Genomic DNA, 17,269 nt, shown 5'->3' on the forward strand with positions numbered 1-17,269 from the left:
GATAGGTTGCACTGGGGTTTGACTCTGGTACCGTATCAAATACAGCAGTGGCCTTGCCGGAAGTCATGGGGGGGGAGGTCTTCGGGACTCCAGATCATCTTCTCCTCAACACCGCTTTACTAAGTCCCTACATAAGCACTGTTCTCTGTCTGATATCACTCTCTCTGCTGGCACTGGTACCCAACAGCTGAAGAGGATTATCCCTGCAGATTCTGATTCATTTGCAAGCAATTGAAGAAAAAATGGTTACATGCCTGTTCAGTAACTGTTGTTGTTAAAGATGTGTTGCATATGTTGGTTCCATGACCCAACTCCCTTCCTCTCTACATTGCAGTTACAGCAAACGTAGCTTCCAGAGTGAAGGAACTTGGCGGGGGGTGAGTGTGTGTAGAGCGGCTCCACCCTTTATACCTGACCTTGTAGCACAAGGTTGCAGAGGGTGCATGAGCTGCCCTGGCGAGAGCAGCTATGGGGAAAACTCTTTGAAAACTCATGGCGATCGGGGGAGGTCCCGGACGACTGGAAAAAGGCTAATGTAGTGCCCATCTTTAAAAAAGGGAAGGAGGAGGATCCTGGGAACTACAGGCCAGTCAGCCTCACCTCAGTCCCTGGAAAAATCATGGAGCAGGTCTTCAAGGAATCAATTCTGAAGCACTTAGAGGAGAGGAAAGTGATCAGGAACAGTCAGCATGGATTCACCAAGGGCAAGTCATGCCTGACTAATCTAATTGCCTTCTATGATGAGATAACTGGCTCTGTGGATGAAGGGAAAGCAGTGGATGTATTGTTCCTTGACTTTAGCAAAGCTTTTGACACGGTCTCCCACAGTATTCTTGCCAGCAAGTTAAAGAAGTATGGGCTGGATGAATGGACTATAAGGTGGATAGAAAGCTGGCTAGATTGTCGGGCTCAACGGGTACTGATCAATGGCTCCATGTCTAGTTGGCAGCTGGTATCAAGCGTAGTGCCCCACGGGTCAGTCCTGGGGCTGGTTTTGTTCAATATCTTCATAAATGATCTGGAGGATGGTGTGGATTGCACCCTCAGCAAGTTTGCAGACGACACTAAACTGAGAGGAGAGGTAGATACGCTGGAGGGTAGGGATAGGATACAGAGGGACCTAGACAAATTGGAGGATTGGGCCAAAAGAAATCTGATGAGGTTCAACAAGGACAAGTGCAGAGTCCTGCACTTAGAACGGAAGAATCCAATGCACCGCTACAGACTAGGGACCGAATGGCTCGGCAGCAGTTCTGCAGAAAAGGACGTAGGGATTACAGTGGACGAGAAGCTGGATATGAGTCAACAGTGTGCCCTTGTTGCCAAGAAGGCCAATGGCATTTTGGGGTGTATAAGTAGGGGCATTGCCAGCAGATCGAGGGACGTGATCGTTCCCCTCTATTCGACACTGGTGAGGCCTCATCTGGAGTAGTGTGTCCAGTTTTGGGCCCCACACTACAAGAAGGATGTGGAAAAATTGGAAAGAGTCCAGCGGAGGGCAACAAAAATGATTAGGGGACTGGAACACATGAGTTATGAGGAGAGGCTGAGGGAACTGGGGATGTTTAGTCTACGGAAGAGAAGAATGAGGGGGGATTTGATAGCTCCTTTCAACTATCTGAAAGGGGGTTCCAAAGAGGATGGCTCTAGACTGTTCTCAGTGGTAGCAGATGACAGAACAAGGAGTAATGGTCTCAAGTTGCAGTGGGGGAGATTTAGGTTGGATATTAGGAAAAACTTTTTCACTATGAGGTTGGTGAAACACTGGAATGCGTTACCTAGGGAGGTGGTAGAATCTCCTTCCTTAGAAGTTTTTAAGGTCAGGCTTGACAAAGCCCTGGCTGGGATGATTTAATTGGGGATCGGCCCTGCTTTGAGCAGGGGGTTGGACTAGATGACCTCCTGAGGTCCCTTCCAACCCTGATATTCTATGATTCTATGAAAGTTTTCTGTCTTCAGTGCACTGGTGCACACAAACCTAAAGTGAAATGGACATGTGCAACACACCTTGAAGAACAATAGTTACTGAACAACTATGTAACTGTTTTTTTTTTATAGTCAGTTACAGAAAGTCAAGTCAATGGAACGATAATTTAATCTATATGTTACAATATTTTCACCACATTCTAGTACTAACAAGTAGTAAGATGGAACATGAATTTTCCAAAGGCCTTGGCGGACCTGTGAAACTGTTGTGAAATCTTTGGTGTAGAGTTGTAAGGGGAGGGCAGGACAAAGCTACAGAACATGCTCTGAAGGCTGGGGATCAAGATTCCCTTACCCCTATCTTGCAGGCCACATATTGGCCACGATCTGGATATGTGGGCTGTGCGTTGGCCGAGAGTATACAAGACATGAGAAGCCCATGCACATTATTCTGTCTATATCCTCCCCACCCACCCACCAGTGTTGGGGTAATATGTTGTCTTCAAACTTACACTCAAACCGGCAGAAAAGAGAGACTTTTGTTCACTTTGTGATATGAAAATCAACATGAAGGGGTGGCTTGGCTTTAAATTGGTATTTTTACTGTATGGCATTTTAACACTTAATCCAAATGTACTATTAAAATATGCAACCTCACAATTCATTGTTAGAATATGTTCACTGTTAGATAAAAAAATCTTTAAGTGGTTGTGCTATAGAGTAAGTCTTCCATGAAATGTAGAGATGCCACGCTTCCTGTACATTCTTCATGTAGTCTTTGGTTTCCTGTGACACACTTCCATTCTTCTGGGACAGAAACAGGGAAGCCCAGGACAGAGCAATCACAGGCTGAGCTACATAGCATAGTAGGAAGTTTTGTTACCTCATGTCTGTACGTAGTTCTGTTCATAATAAAGGATTTATATTGAGACTGGTAGCATTGACCCGAAAGTACTTGTGCTCTGTACTAAACATTTAGGCCTCAATCGTACAATTGGGTCTGTGAGGGTGGACCATTGTGCCCACCCAAAGTCCCATATGAGACTCTCTGTGGGCCCAAGGATCTATCTGTGCAGCCCCAATTGCATAATGGAGACTTTTGTCTCCACTAGTTACAGATCCTCATTGGCATTGGTCCATAATGACATCTTAGACTTTTGATTATGAAAATCAGAAAATGACTATGGGAAAATCACTAACTGGATGTATAGACTAGGTGTATGTTGTTAATTATCACCTAGAAACACATCCACAGTGTGAGAGTGGTCATGTACTACTTATTGTGAGCAATTTTAACATGGTGGAATACATCAGTAGTCGAAATGCTACAGCAGTTAAGAAATTAACCTTATTGTAGCTGGGAACATGGTGGAAAGCCATTAAGGTAAAATCCTGTTTGCCTTACTCATGACTAGACACACTGATGTTGATGGGACTGCTTGGCTGAGTGGCTCCGTAAATCCCAATTTAAATGCTAAGGCACACCAGTTTGTATGCCTGTAGTTCTCTTGAAGATTATAGCAGTGTAGAACTTGTAGGTTGTTCTTTCTATGGCTTTTCACGTATTTTAATTCTTGCTCCATGGAGTTTTGTTTTAAGATTTAGGTGAGTTTGAACCTGATGTGGTAAAGCTGAAACTCAAATCAGAGCCAGTGGGTCTGAGTAAGCTGTATGCTGTGTATGAGCTATCAAATTTGCAAGAATTCACAAGGAATAGGGTTGGTGAGGGATTTCTTGATTCATGGGACCTACCATGTGGGGTTTTTTTAAACTGTCAAATCAGAATAGGAGGGACAGCCCAATATTTTAGACTTATTTTTGTATTAAATTATTGGAAGTATTTTAAAATACATTTTAAATGTTTAAATAAAAAATGTAATTGATGGCATATTCTGTGTTGTATTTTCACATAAATACCATATGTGTATCAAGTAATGGTAAGCATACTGTAATCACTTTTTTTATTTTATTTTATTTTGCAGGATATATAGAGTAGTAAAATCATATGTAAATTGTCTGTATGAATAAGATTTGTCCTGATTGGCTTTAATTTTTGTTTCACTCCTCTTTTATTCTTATGTGTTTTTTGTCATGATTTATTTTTACCTGAATATTTTTTGAGATGATCTCCTCTTGTTTAGCTCTGAAGGAGGTCACAGGGAAAGTGTGCACAGGGTAAAGGGCAATAGTTGTGTTATGAATTGCAAAAGGGACTGCTTCAAAAAAAATTCATTTACACAGTTTTTCAGAGTAAAGTGAGATGAAATTCTGTGTCTGAGTTCTTTTCTTACATTCCTTTAAACCTGTTCTTTTAAAAGTTTATTACAAACTCCTAGCTAATTGTATTTGGAGCAGATTAACAAAATATCTTAATTTTCAAAAAGGAGTTTGGCCCCACAGGGATGGAATGGAACACACACCAAGCTTAGAGTAGTTAAACATTTCATGGAAATCAGAGAGTATCTATTGCCATCTCCTTCATACCAAAATTGACCTATGAGTTCAAAGTTTGTATTCCAGTTAGATGCTATTTCTGAGAGAGATTGTAATGACCCTCAAACCACTGAAATATCTAATTAATCCTCAGTCACTCCACTGTCTCCAGCAAGTAGGTCAAAGTAAAAGCACCTTAACAAAATTTACATATAGAATATAAGTGATTTAATGTTATAAACAAGAAAAGATGAACAGGAAAGTCGTGGGTGGCCAGGATGTTGTTTTTTTCATTGTTCCACTTTCCACTACATTAATCTATTTAATGTTTAGGAATTTGACCTAGGACATCTGTACTTTGCAGTTACAAACAGGATTTGTTAGATCTGTTGATGGAAATCATAACAGAAACGATAAACTTGTGTGCAACCTACAGTTCTGAGTTTATATTTTCATGAATGTAAAATTTAGTGGAAACAGTCTGAATGAGTGTGCCGTAGGTCATAATTTGAAACCATGATACACTGACTCTGATTATTATTTTGTTAACATTAGCTGAGTAGCAGATGAGAAATCCTGTGGACTTCTGCATTTGAGATAAAATAACCACAAGGATCAGAGACTCCAGAAAGTGATTTTTAAAAAAAATATTTTAATTAGGCTGCCTAAAAATACAACTTATATAAATATAAGTTGAAGGAAGTACACAGTTGTCTTCACAGTCCAATAATTCTTTCTTTCTCAAACTAGAGATTGCAATGAACGTAATGCAGAAAAACATTCTCTTTCTTTAGACCTAAGATTGATGCAAAGGTTAGAATATATTATTGTGGAATGTGGAAAGAAACTTGATTAGAAGAGAAAAGGATTCTTAATAGTCATTTTTCCCCCTGACTTTTCTGAGCCGCATACTAAATCAGAGAGGGACAGTAAATGGATAACGGATGTAGGACATTATGTTACAATTGTGATAAAGACACATTTTACTGAATAGAAGATGTTGGCTAAAATATGTCTAATTACTAAAGCAACTGTTTTTGCATGTGGCAAGAAGTCAGCAAGAGTAACAGTTAAAATAATATTTAATTCATTTGTGTTAGGAATTGTTTCCCAAACACAGCAGGATTTAAACTTTTTAGTCTGGTGGTTGATTTCTGTCTCATTTAAACAATAACACTCTTCCCAATTTAATGTTAGAAAATGATTAATTTAATACAGTCATTCATATATAGTTCAAGTTTTGTGACTGTCTGTGGTGCTCAGTCTGCAGTGTGTTGCCTGTATCCATATGTTCCTGAAGTCAATGGCAAAACTCCCATTGAGTCCTATGTCATTATCCTGTCTTCCTTTCTACTGCATTACTATTCCAGTGACATCAAAGTTGTGGAGTGTGTGTGTGTTTCATTAGCCTATCACCAGAACTCACAATCAGACAAACAAATCTGAGACATGAAAAAGCAAACCAAACACTATACAGTATAAAGGATAGCAACAGGATACTAATTTTATCAACCGTGAAGGCATTATTTCAAGCAAATAGGTAACATTGTATTTGTTCACATTACTTTTTATTCTAAGTGTAATAATTTATGGAGACACAGTTAAAGAAAATAGTCCCTGTTTTGTTTTGTTTTTTCCTTGTCTCTTACTTTGAAATGAGATGTGCGTGTGTGTGTTGTCTTGCTTCAGCATATACCCATAAGGAGAAAATGGTCTGTCTGTCAATGTAGTATGAAAAAAATTGCAAGATGCCACATGTATCATGTATAGGGAAGAAACTTGATATTTAGAAATAGTTGGTGATCATCTGATTAAAGATTGTTGTAATACATAAACAGAGGGTGCAAAATTAAGGTTAACGTTTCAAATTTGTAATTTACCAACTTACAAGTGCTTAACCATGGAAACTTAAAATATTTATATATAGTTTTTTGCATTTAATTAAATTTATTTTTTCTGGATTTTTCTAAAAAGAAAAGAGCTGGTGGGAAAGGGGGTAATTAAAAACTATAAAAATAAGGTGTTTCATTCTATAGGAAAAAGAACAGTAGTACTTGTGGCACTTTAGAGACTAACAAATTTATTAGAGCATAAGCTTTCTTGGGCTACAGCCCACTTCATCGGATGCATAGACTGGAACATATATGGAACAGCATGGAGAAAAAAAAACTTTTGTAGTGATAATCCTGCTGATAATAGCTCATCTTAATTAATTAGCCTCTTACAGTTTGTATGGCAACTTCCACCTTCTCTGTATGTATATATATATCTTTGTACTATATGTTCCATTCTATGCATCTGATGAAGTGGGCTGTAGCCCAAGAAAGCTTATGCTCTAATAAATTTGATAGTCTCTAAAGTGCCACAAGTACTCCTGTTCTTTTTGCGGATACGGACTAACACGGCTGCTACTCTGAAACCTGTCATTCTCTAGGGTTTCAAAGCTCTGCTGTCTTACAAAGTAATGTCATAGAACATGGTAATTCCCTAATCTTGAGCTATTTGGCTAAACAACACCTGGACATTACCACCAAAGGCACCAGAATCTAGCCACATTGTGTGAAAATTATCAGGGCTGGTTTTGGAGCACTGTGGGAGATGAAGGGCTTCATAATGCAGGTAACTACTGACATACACATCCCACATCTTTTCTTAAGTGTGCATTTAATGAACTTAGGGGAAAAAACTCACTGTACACGCTCAGTATGTGATTTTTCAAATGCTCATAAGATGGCCCAATAAAACTAATAATTACTAAAAACAAGGCCCAGCAGTGCTTCTGAATGAGTAATCTTTCTAGGCCAAGATGCAGCTTTCAAACTTCAGCCACTTGGAGAACAGAAATCAGTCTCTCCTGGCACCCTGCCTGTGCACACTTAGGTTTGTCTTCAAGATCTTCTACACCTTAACTCCTTCGTACTTCTCTTCTCTAATCTCCTTTTCCCCCCTCCCCTGATCATTCCAAGCCTTTCTTCTAACTATGTCCTTCATATCCCTATTCTGTGTCCACCTCCAAACCTTTTTTTTCTTAAGCCACTCTCAGTGAATGGAACCTCTTTCCTAATTCTGACAATGGTCACTATCACAGACGCCAACTTCAGTTGGTGCCGGTGGGGGCTCGCGCCTCCCCCGGCCCTGCCCCGACTCTGCGCCCTCCCTGCCCCATTGGATCTCTCCCCAAATCCCCACCCAGGCCACACCTCTTCCCCAAGCACACCACATTCCCCCTCCCTCCCAGGCTTACCATGCGAAACAGCTGTTTTTTGGCGCAAGCACTGGGAGGGAGGGGGGAGAAGCAGGATGCATCAGCCCGCTCAGGGGAGGAGGTGGAGGTGAGCGGGGGTGGGGGGAGCTGCTGTGGCACCCCAGAGCACCCACAGAGTCGGCACCTATGGTCACTATATCACATACGCTGATGCTGAAAAAAAATGTAAGTCAACATAATGCAGAAAAATAGTATTTTTATGAGACAAAATAGGCAGCAAAAGTTTTTTGAGATTCAGGTTGGCTCTGATTCAGCAGCTGCTCTGTGTTTAAGGATGTAAGAAAAAGCATTCAGTGGAAAGGAAAACTGTTGAATCAGTAGTGCAATATTAACACTGGTAGTCACCAACACTCTCAGTAACTTCCCATTCTCCTGTACATCAGTCAGTTCATAGTGCGAAAACCCGATTTATACAGGCGGCACATCCTGTTTGTTAACTCTTACCAACAGTGGGTAGGTGTTCATGTGTATGTATAACTAGAGTGTTATGCTCTCTCTAAGAGGAAAAATAAATCTTGGTAGGTATTATTAATTTAATTAGTCATCATTGATTACTGTCTTTTTGAATCTAGGTCTGATATAAATGACTGAATGATTACAGATTACTTTTAAGTACTCTCTTTCTATTTTGGCAGCTACCGTATGAGTTTCAGACCTCGATATACAATTGCTTATAAGACAGTAACAGAACTGGAGTGGAGATGTTGTCCTGGTTATAAAGGTGCAGATTGCAGAGAAGGCCCAGCAGAACAACCAAGAACCATCCTGTTTCCCACTCCACCACCACGAACTGGTGTGAAGAAAGTCTTGGGTAACTTTTTGTTTGACTCTTGGTATGCATGATCATGTCTAGTTTTGTATTTTGTCGTTTGAACCAAAAGAAAAGTGGCTTCAGTTACACGGCTACTGAATGGTTCAAAAACAATATTCAAGATGTCATATAGTGGGGGCGGGGGGGAAATAGCAAAGCTATAACAATACTGATTCAGGGTGTTTCCTGGGGGTGATGAATGACTGGGTTATAAGGCTAGTCATAAACCCATGCTGGTCAGTAATAGTTCAGGAAATTCCTTGTGGTAAACTTGTTTGTGATAAGGTTTTTAGTGGGTTTTTTTCTTTTTCCCCCCAGAATGTTGCAGGGAAGATGAGTTTGATTAGCACTGCTATAGAACCAAAAGTGATAATAGTAATACATGATCATTTTAAATTACATACTAATAATGCATAATACTTGCATAGCATTTTACTTGTAAAAGGGCAGTCCAAACATAACTAACTAATCCTACAGGGCAGATAAATAGCAAACCTCAACTGTTGAGATGAAACCTGTAAGAGTAAACGATGTTTTCATAAAACACTGCGAGGGTAAATGAAGTTCAGTTTCTACAAGATTGTGATTTTAGTCTCGGTTAAGTAGAAGACAATGAAACAGAAGGCTTCTGCTGGAGGAATTTATTACAACATTTATCAGAAATTAATATCATGTACAACACTCAGAATTCCGTTAGCATTTGTTACATACACTGGGTTGGAAGTGAACAGATTGCTATGATTTTAAGTAGTAAATAAATCTATTTTCAACAGAATAATATAGATTAGATAATGTAAGTGATTATTTGTGAAAAAGGACAACAGATGGTGGCAAGTATTTCAAATAACTAGCACACCAGTTATGCCTATAGCCATGTTGGTCCCAGGATATTAGAGAGACAAAGTAGTTGAGGTAATATCTTTTATTGGACCAACTTCTACTGGTGAAAGAGACAAGCTTTCAAGCTACACAGAGCTCTTCCTCAGGTCTAGAAAAGGTACTCAGAGCGTCACTACTAAATACAAGGTGGAAGAGATTGTTTAGAATAAGGAGTTAACAGATATTCTAAAGGACCATTCAAGTTGAAGTGGCCCATTAACACCTTTGCAGTCCGAGGACAAAAAAGGGCGGGGGAGGAGTTAGTAGGTTGCAGATTCTTGTAATAAGTCATAAATCCATTGTCTTTATCAAAACCATGATTTTTTAGGCCTGGTCTACGATACGGGATTAGGTTGACGTAGGCTGCCTTGCGCCGACCCAGCTGTGGAAATGTCTTCCCTTAAATTTGGCTTTTGCCGATACAAGTGCCTCTCTGCGTCGATTTAGTAACATCACCTCCCCAAGTGGCATAGAGTCATGGTTAAGATGACCAGATGTCCTAATTTTAGAGGGACAGTCCCGATTTTTGGGTCTTTTTCTTATATAGTCTTCTATTATCCCCCCACCTCCAACCCGATTTTTCACATTTGCTTTCTGGTCACCCTAGTCATGGTCGATGTAATTAAGTCAATGCAGTGTCAGTGTAGACACTGCATGGCTTACGTCGACTCTTACTGGCTTCTAGGAGCATCCCACACTGACAATAAAATTGATACAAGCACTCGTGAGGCTGCGCACTGCTGACAAAAGAAGTCAAGTGTCTACACACACAAGTGATTTAATAACTGCAGTGACTGTATGCTCACGTAAATTAGGTCGACATAATTCTATAGACCTGGCCCTGGTGTCGAGCAAAGTTAGGAATCGGGTTTCAGAGTGGTAGCCGTGTTAGTCTGTATCAGCAAAAGAAAACGAGGAGTACTAACAAAATTTATTTGTTAGTCTCTAAGGTGCCACAAGTACTCCTTGTTTTTTTTAAAATTATGAATGTAAGCTCTCAGGCTTGTCTTTCGAAGGTGTTCATGCAGGTTTCCTTAGTAGGTGAGTACACACTCAGATATGGAGTAATGGTTTTGTGAAAAGTCTTCACCCACGGATGATACGGTGTTTCTGTCTTATAATTTTTCACACACAAAACAGAAACACCATATCACTCTGCAAGAGCCAAATTTAAGGGAAGACACTTCCTCAGTTAGTCAAGGCAAAGTAGTTTACGTCTACCAAAATCTGTAATGTAGACCTAAAAATCATGGTTCTGATAAAGACATTAAATTTATGGCTTATTACAAGAATTCGTAACCCCAATGCCCCTCCCCTTTTATCCTATGACTGCAGAGGTGTTAATAGACTACTTCAACTTGAATGGTCCCTTAATAGATATTCTAACTTACGCTAAACAATCTGTTCCACCTTGTATTTAGCTATGACACTCTGAGTACCTTTCCCATACCTGAGCAAGAGCTCTGTGTAACTTAAAAGCTCGTTTCTTTCACCAACAGAAATTGGTCCAATAAAAGATATTCCCTCATCCACCTTGTCTCTCTGTTACACTATATATACAGTTTGTATGTCTATATTCATATATATATACACACAAATCTGTGTATGTATATATTGTATTTATGTATACAAAAATTACATCAAGGACCTGACTTGAATGACTAAATCCAAAAATTAATGATCAGGCTGAAAATTCAATTTATATGAGTTCATTGTGCATATAGGTTATATATAAGGTTGCCCACTATATCTTGACCATATATTACCTTGCAATTGAAGTGCAGTTATTAGTTAATAACTGAATTTCAACTATAAGACTAAATTTTTACCTTTGTTTGACAAAAGAAAATAAATTCAGTGTTATGATCTAATAATTTTCTTTGTGCGTGAGAATTTCCTTTTCTCTTTTCTAGTTTTTGCTTGTAGAAAACACACATTCCTTATGGACTTTTAAAATGTATATTAAATAACTTGGAATTTTTAAAACAAGGGTTATAACCTTGGAATCTGCGTTACTCCATCATATAAATGTGCTTAGACCTTGGTTCAACAAGATATTTAAGAACAAACCTTAACTGTAAGCACGAGTGGTCCCACTGAAATTAATGCCTATTCACAAATAATTCAGGAGCAGAAAAAGGTAAAGTTGTTTTCTGCTTATAATGTGACCAGTATTAATTATTGTTATGAGAGATATAATGGCTCTAAAATAATCATTCATGTAAACTCTAGGTAAATATAGCTACTTAATATGCATACTAGCGGCTAGATATCATGGGTCTACAAAGAAGGGACAGGCATAAGGATCTCTTTGATCTCTAGTGCAGGATGCAGCCAAAACACTAAAGATTTCAGTCCTTTACCTTGGAATGAACTGATAACGGCTGAATTATAAACCACTGACAACAAGGACTGAGAATAGAAAAGATGCCACCAACCTATATAATATTTATAAAGCATTAATATGCTTTTAACTTGACCTAAAGAAATTAAAATTGATCTCCAGTTGTTCTAAACTGTTGTTGTTTAGACATACTTGCATCCAAATTTTGTTTCCATTATGTCTTTAAAACAGACTCAGAACCAACAGAAATGCCCTGGGAATCACCTGGGAAGAAAATTCAATTCCTTGAGGATGAATTGTTTCGACTTACGCGAACAGTGCTTGATCTTCAGTCGTCCTTAGCAGGTGTGAATGAAAACCTGAAACTTACTGTCCAAGAAGATGCCAGTAAAATGTTGGTCTCGTGGCTGAACAACCTTCATGATCACCCAGGGCCTGATAGTGTCCTGGGTGGTGAAACAGACAGTATTCATCTGCCTGGAATCCTTGGCAATAAAGACCAGAAAGAGCCTTTTACTGATTTTGGAATGGAAGACATAAAGTCTGAACTAGCTGAGGTCAAAAATACCTTGAAGACAAAAAATGACAAGCTGGAAGAACTGAATGGGAAAGTGAAAAGCTATGAAGGGCAATTAAAACAACTGCAGGAAGCAGTACGAGGACCTACAATAACAATACCGAATGGTGATTTATATCAGGAATATCTAGATTCTAAAATTGAGGCCCTGAGACAAGAAATGCTGGAAGGATTGGAGAAGAAAATGGCAGATCTGAAAAACTCATGTGAATACAAACTAATGGATATCCAGCAACAATGTGATGACCATGAAACCAGCTGTTCAGAAATAATACAACTTGTAGAAGAAAAAGAAAATGGCCTAAGGAAAGAAATAAACGAGCTCAGAACTCAGATCCAGGCTCCTTCAAACCAGTCAGATTGCTGCAAGACCAGCCACAGTGATGACTTTGGTCAACAGATAAAGAATTTGGATGAGAAACTTGACAGAGTTGTGGAAGCACACAGAATCTTAAATGCCAGAATAGATAATGAAATCATTCGCATGTCCACTCCAAATCTAGAAGACATCTTTGGCCCAAGATGGGAGGATCTAGACGCTAGAATTAATATTACAGAGAGGAATGCTGAAGAACATTGTTTTTACATTGAGGAAACTCTCCGAGGTGCTATAGCTGCTGAAGTGGATGAAGTCAGAGACTTACTTGATCAAAAACTACAGGCACTGGAAGACAGGCTGGGTGGCACTATTTTAGAAATTGCCAATGCCACAGCCTCAGATGGACTATCAATTAGTTCAGGATCAGTCTTGCACAGTGACCTAGGATCTGGAAATGAGCAGCTTACAACTGAGATGAATCTCCTGAGGAACAAACTGCAAGCCATTGAACACCTTTGCTGGCAGAAATGCCAATCTGCACCCCTAGATATGGAAGACCTTCAGAAAAGCATAGAAAATGGTAGCAACAAATATGAATACTTGCTTTTGAAAGTAGAAGACAACTCTGCTCTTTTGAAGTCTTTAAATGGTTCCCTTAATGAGAAATTTAACTTTACTAAGAGCAACCAACAGAACATCCAGAAGGATCTTCGTAGAATTTGGTATGGTCTAAACATCATCGATAAAGATGTGAAAAATCTTCAGGTTGGCTTGAGCAGCTGCAAGGAGCAACTTCTGGGTGTCAATTCTACATGTGAAAAGATCCAGCGAGGTGTATTCAGAAAAATAGATGAAATACGAAGAACAGTTGTGAGTCAAACCTCTCACCCAAATAATTGCTGTAATGAGGTGAAGGAGAGGATGGAACAGCTAAAGTACCAAATCTTTAATGACCTCAGGAAATGTAAAGAGAACACCGATGATATCCAAGAGGGAGTCTCAGATGTGGATAGCAGACTGTCCCATGTTGAAAAAGTCTGCAGCAAAATGGACTCCATCTCAGGTAGCCTGCAGCGAATAAAAGAAGGTCTGAACAAGCATGTCACTAGCTTATGGAACTGCATCAATCAGATGAATGGAACCATGACATCTCATTCCAAAGACATTTCTGGCCTCAAAAATTCTGTCCAACAGTTCCACAAGCAGGTCACCAAAATCACCACTGACCTTCAGGAGCTGATGAAAATTCAGTCTGGGGCACGTAAGTTAACCTTCCTTTTTATTTTCTTCACTAGCTTTCTCGACTGAAAAGTTTAGAGAGTGGAGCTGAGCTAACTCAGTTCAGCTTAACAAGGGGGAGCAAAAAACATTACATTTAAACATTTGTTTTGTTTTAGAAAGATAGTAATTTTGGTTCTGTTTTCCAAAACTACATATAAAGCTCTTTGCACACGTTTTCAAAAAATACAATGAATATGTTAGGAATGTTACCTCTTACTTTTAGATTAAAAGCAAAGCAGCAGCAACAAAACAAATGTTTTGGTACTTTTTTTCTCCCGAGTGCTGAATTTCAAATGAGTGTTTTAGGTAGTGAACATCAGTGAAAATTGCTTCAGTTTGTTTTATTGTATTCACCTCCCTCCTTTTTTTGGGGGAGGGGGGGCGGGGAGAGGGGGAAGTGAAAGACAAATTAGGAAAAATCAAAGCCAGATGAATTTTGACTTGAAATAATTGACATACATCTCTAATTTGGCTACTCCTAAATATCACTCTAAGGTTTCTTTTTAAACAAATGAGATTCGCAGGTCGTGTAATTCAGTACTGGTCCATTGATTTATATGGAGCTATGTCATTTTACACTAGCTGAAGATCTGGACTAAGACTCTGATGGTGTATAGTTTTATGAAGAAGCTGAGTTTACTGAAGAACATTTGAGTTCCTGTCTTTGTTACCGTGATTAAAAAGTTGACTGTATTGTGAAATTTGCACTCTTCAATTTGTTGCGAAACACCTAGCATTTATTTTATTTTTATGCTTCATACATAACTGATAAATTTGATATTAAAATGGATTGATTATGCTATAACTTTAAATCAAGGAAAGCACAATTTCATTATTCACTGATATTAGGATTTAAAATGTAATTGTTGAACTTTTCTTTGCGTTAGCTTTACAGTCTTTTACTCTGAAGTTATTTTCATGTAAGTACAGGATAATTAAGTAAAGAAGGGAGGCTTGTGAATGCTAGATAAGGCACATTGGCATGGAAATTTGTTTTTTTTTTAAATGACAATGTTTAATTGTTTAAACAGCAACAAATGTGTATTTTGATAACCGAAATAAAAATCTTTCTTCTTCAAGTAGTGCCCTTATTGGTGCTCCCCATAGATGTGCATGTGCGTCAGATCAAAGATTTTACATAGCAGTGTCTGTTCGGCCCACGCATGTGCCCCCTGTAGCCTTGTGCCTGGCACGGTGGCTACGTAGAGCTCTGCGGGTGAACTGACCTCAGCTCCTTCTCAATCGCCTTGGCCTGAAACAGAGCCTTAGCAGCATCTGAGTTGAGCTTACCTCAACTGTATTTTTTTCCTCATATGTTACTAGTTAGTGGTAGTTCTTAGTGTTTCCTTTGTGTGTGCTAGTTGAGGTAATTTTATAAAATAAGTAAATTTTTGTAATAATTTTTTTTATTTGTTTAGGATAAGGCCAGTTGTCCTTTCGCCTGTTTTTTTTTTTTCCCCCTCCCCTCAGAGGAACTTAAATGCTGGAAGGACATGCCCGGTTCTAAACACTGCCTTTCGTGCCAAGAGGCTATCCCAGTCACTGACAGGTACTCCTGGTGTGTCCGTTGCATTGGGGAGTCACATGTTCCCCAAAAGTGTAACTTCTGCTTGGCATTACAATCGAGAGCCAGAAAGAAGCAGGATTTAAGCTACATCGCCTTATGATGGAGAGCTCACTCTGACTGGCTTCTGACCCTGGCCAGGGGACCCTCCCACACAATGGTCTCCCAACAAGTCGACCACTTCAACCTCCTCGGCACAGCACTCCTCTAGAGCATTGAAAAAGAAATCTATGGAATCCTCTCAAAAAGACTCTAGAAAGTGGTTTTTAAGCCCGTTATTTTAAGCAAATAAGACTCTACCTCAAAGAAACAGTCTCTGTTGCAGACACCTGCCTTGGCACGTACCAGTCTCCAACTCGGTACTGACAAGGCTGTAGGTTCCTCAGGTACCATGAACACCGGTAAACCCAAGGACTCTAAGCGTTCCTGCTCCAGAAGATTGGTAGCATCTGGTGATTGGAGTGGAGGGAGAAAACGACCAGCTCTTCTAAATTGGTACCAACAGAGTCTACTAGATACCCAGCACTTTGGCACCACAGAAGACCAGACCATCACCTACTATTCATCAGAGCACATAAGACTTTTGGTACCGACTGCTCCCTCTGCCACAGTTACTTCTGCCAACCTGCTTCATCGGTATCAATCATTGCTCCAGTACCACAAGCGTTTTGATTCCTGCAAGACCTGGCATTAACAGAAACACTTGAATCCCCTCTCTTTGGCACCAAACCATTGCTGGTATTGAACACCTCTTGGTCTCCAGACATTCACCTGGTAACATTGGAGTGTCCATCTATCTGTCTGAGTGCTCCACCTTTACCAAGTGTCGAGGAGGAGGAAGATGGGCACTTCTCATCAGTCTCCCACATTGCCATTCAGGGCTCTCCCTTCCATTATCAGGGAAACTTCTTTCCTGAGACCTCCAAGGAATCCGCATGTCCCAGTGAGAGACATGCCCCATGCAGTTGGTATGGACACACTTGGGTGCTGCCTCCACCCCTGCCCTATGCACCACCTCGTTGGTCATACTGGAACTCTGGATGGCTTATTGCCAGCAAATTGCCAGGGCCCCTAGTGTTTTTGTCATCCAGAGAGAAGACAATCCTCACCAGCCTGCCTCTCTCTCTCTGTCTGTCGCTCTCTAGGATGCTTGATCCACAGGAGGAGATCACTGAGGAGCAGGAAGTGAGCTTTTCGGGTGATTTCCTTGTCCATTCTAACATATCTTCCTCCTGTCCAGATGAAGCCGCCATACCTTCTCCACCATCACTGGTTGGTGATTTTTAAACCATTCCAGGACCTTATTAAAAGGAAAGAGAACTCCTTGGAAATTCCACTTGAGGAGGTTAAGGAGTCACAGCATAAGCTGCTAGACATTCTGCACACTACATCATCTGCCCACATCATGTACTGATTAATGACGCCCTGCTAGACAATGCAAAAATAATTTGGCGAACCCTGGCCACAATACCACTTACTTGTAACAGGATGGGCAAAAAAAAAATTACGTTCCCTGTAAGGACTCAGAATTTTTATTTTTGTATCCATCACCCAACTCCCTTGTGGTGGACACTGTGAAAGAATGTGGAAGACAGCACCATGCTAACTCATCACCTTATGATAGAGATCTACAGCGACTTGACTTATTCTTATTTGGCTGAGTGTCCTATTCATCCACGTCTCTACAATTTAGGTTCACCAACTACCAAGCTCTCATGGTGAAATAAAGCCATACTAACTATTGAGCATCTTCCAATAGAGTAGAGGAAACGATTTTAGGCAATCATTGCTGAGGGTCAGCCGCTGGCAAGAACAACTCTGCAGGCCTCCCTGGACACCACTGGTACAGCTGCTCTTTCTATCTCCATGG

At 39.9% G+C, this 17,269-nt stretch overlaps 1 protein-coding gene across 4 annotated transcripts in view; it reads left to right on the plus strand.

Moving 5' to 3' along the window:
* EMILIN2 (elastin microfibril interfacer 2) overlaps positions 1-17,269 on the plus strand; it is a 52,707-nt gene that overhangs the window by 13,479 nt on the left and 21,959 nt on the right. For all 4 annotated transcript variants that reach the window (XM_048840383.2, XM_048840382.2, XM_048840381.2 and 1 more), the window contains exons 3-4: positions 8,260-8,435; positions 11,890-13,815. In XM_048840383.2, the coding sequence (XP_048696340.2) occupies positions 8,260-8,435; positions 11,890-13,815 (2,102 nt within the window). The remainder of the gene's footprint in view (positions 1-8,259; positions 8,436-11,889; positions 13,816-17,269) is intronic.

This window comes from Caretta caretta, chromosome 2, assembly GCF_965140235.1.
Source record: "Caretta caretta isolate rCarCar2 chromosome 2, rCarCar1.hap1, whole genome shotgun sequence".
Taxonomy (NCBI): domain Eukaryota; kingdom Metazoa; phylum Chordata; order Testudines; family Cheloniidae; genus Caretta; species Caretta caretta.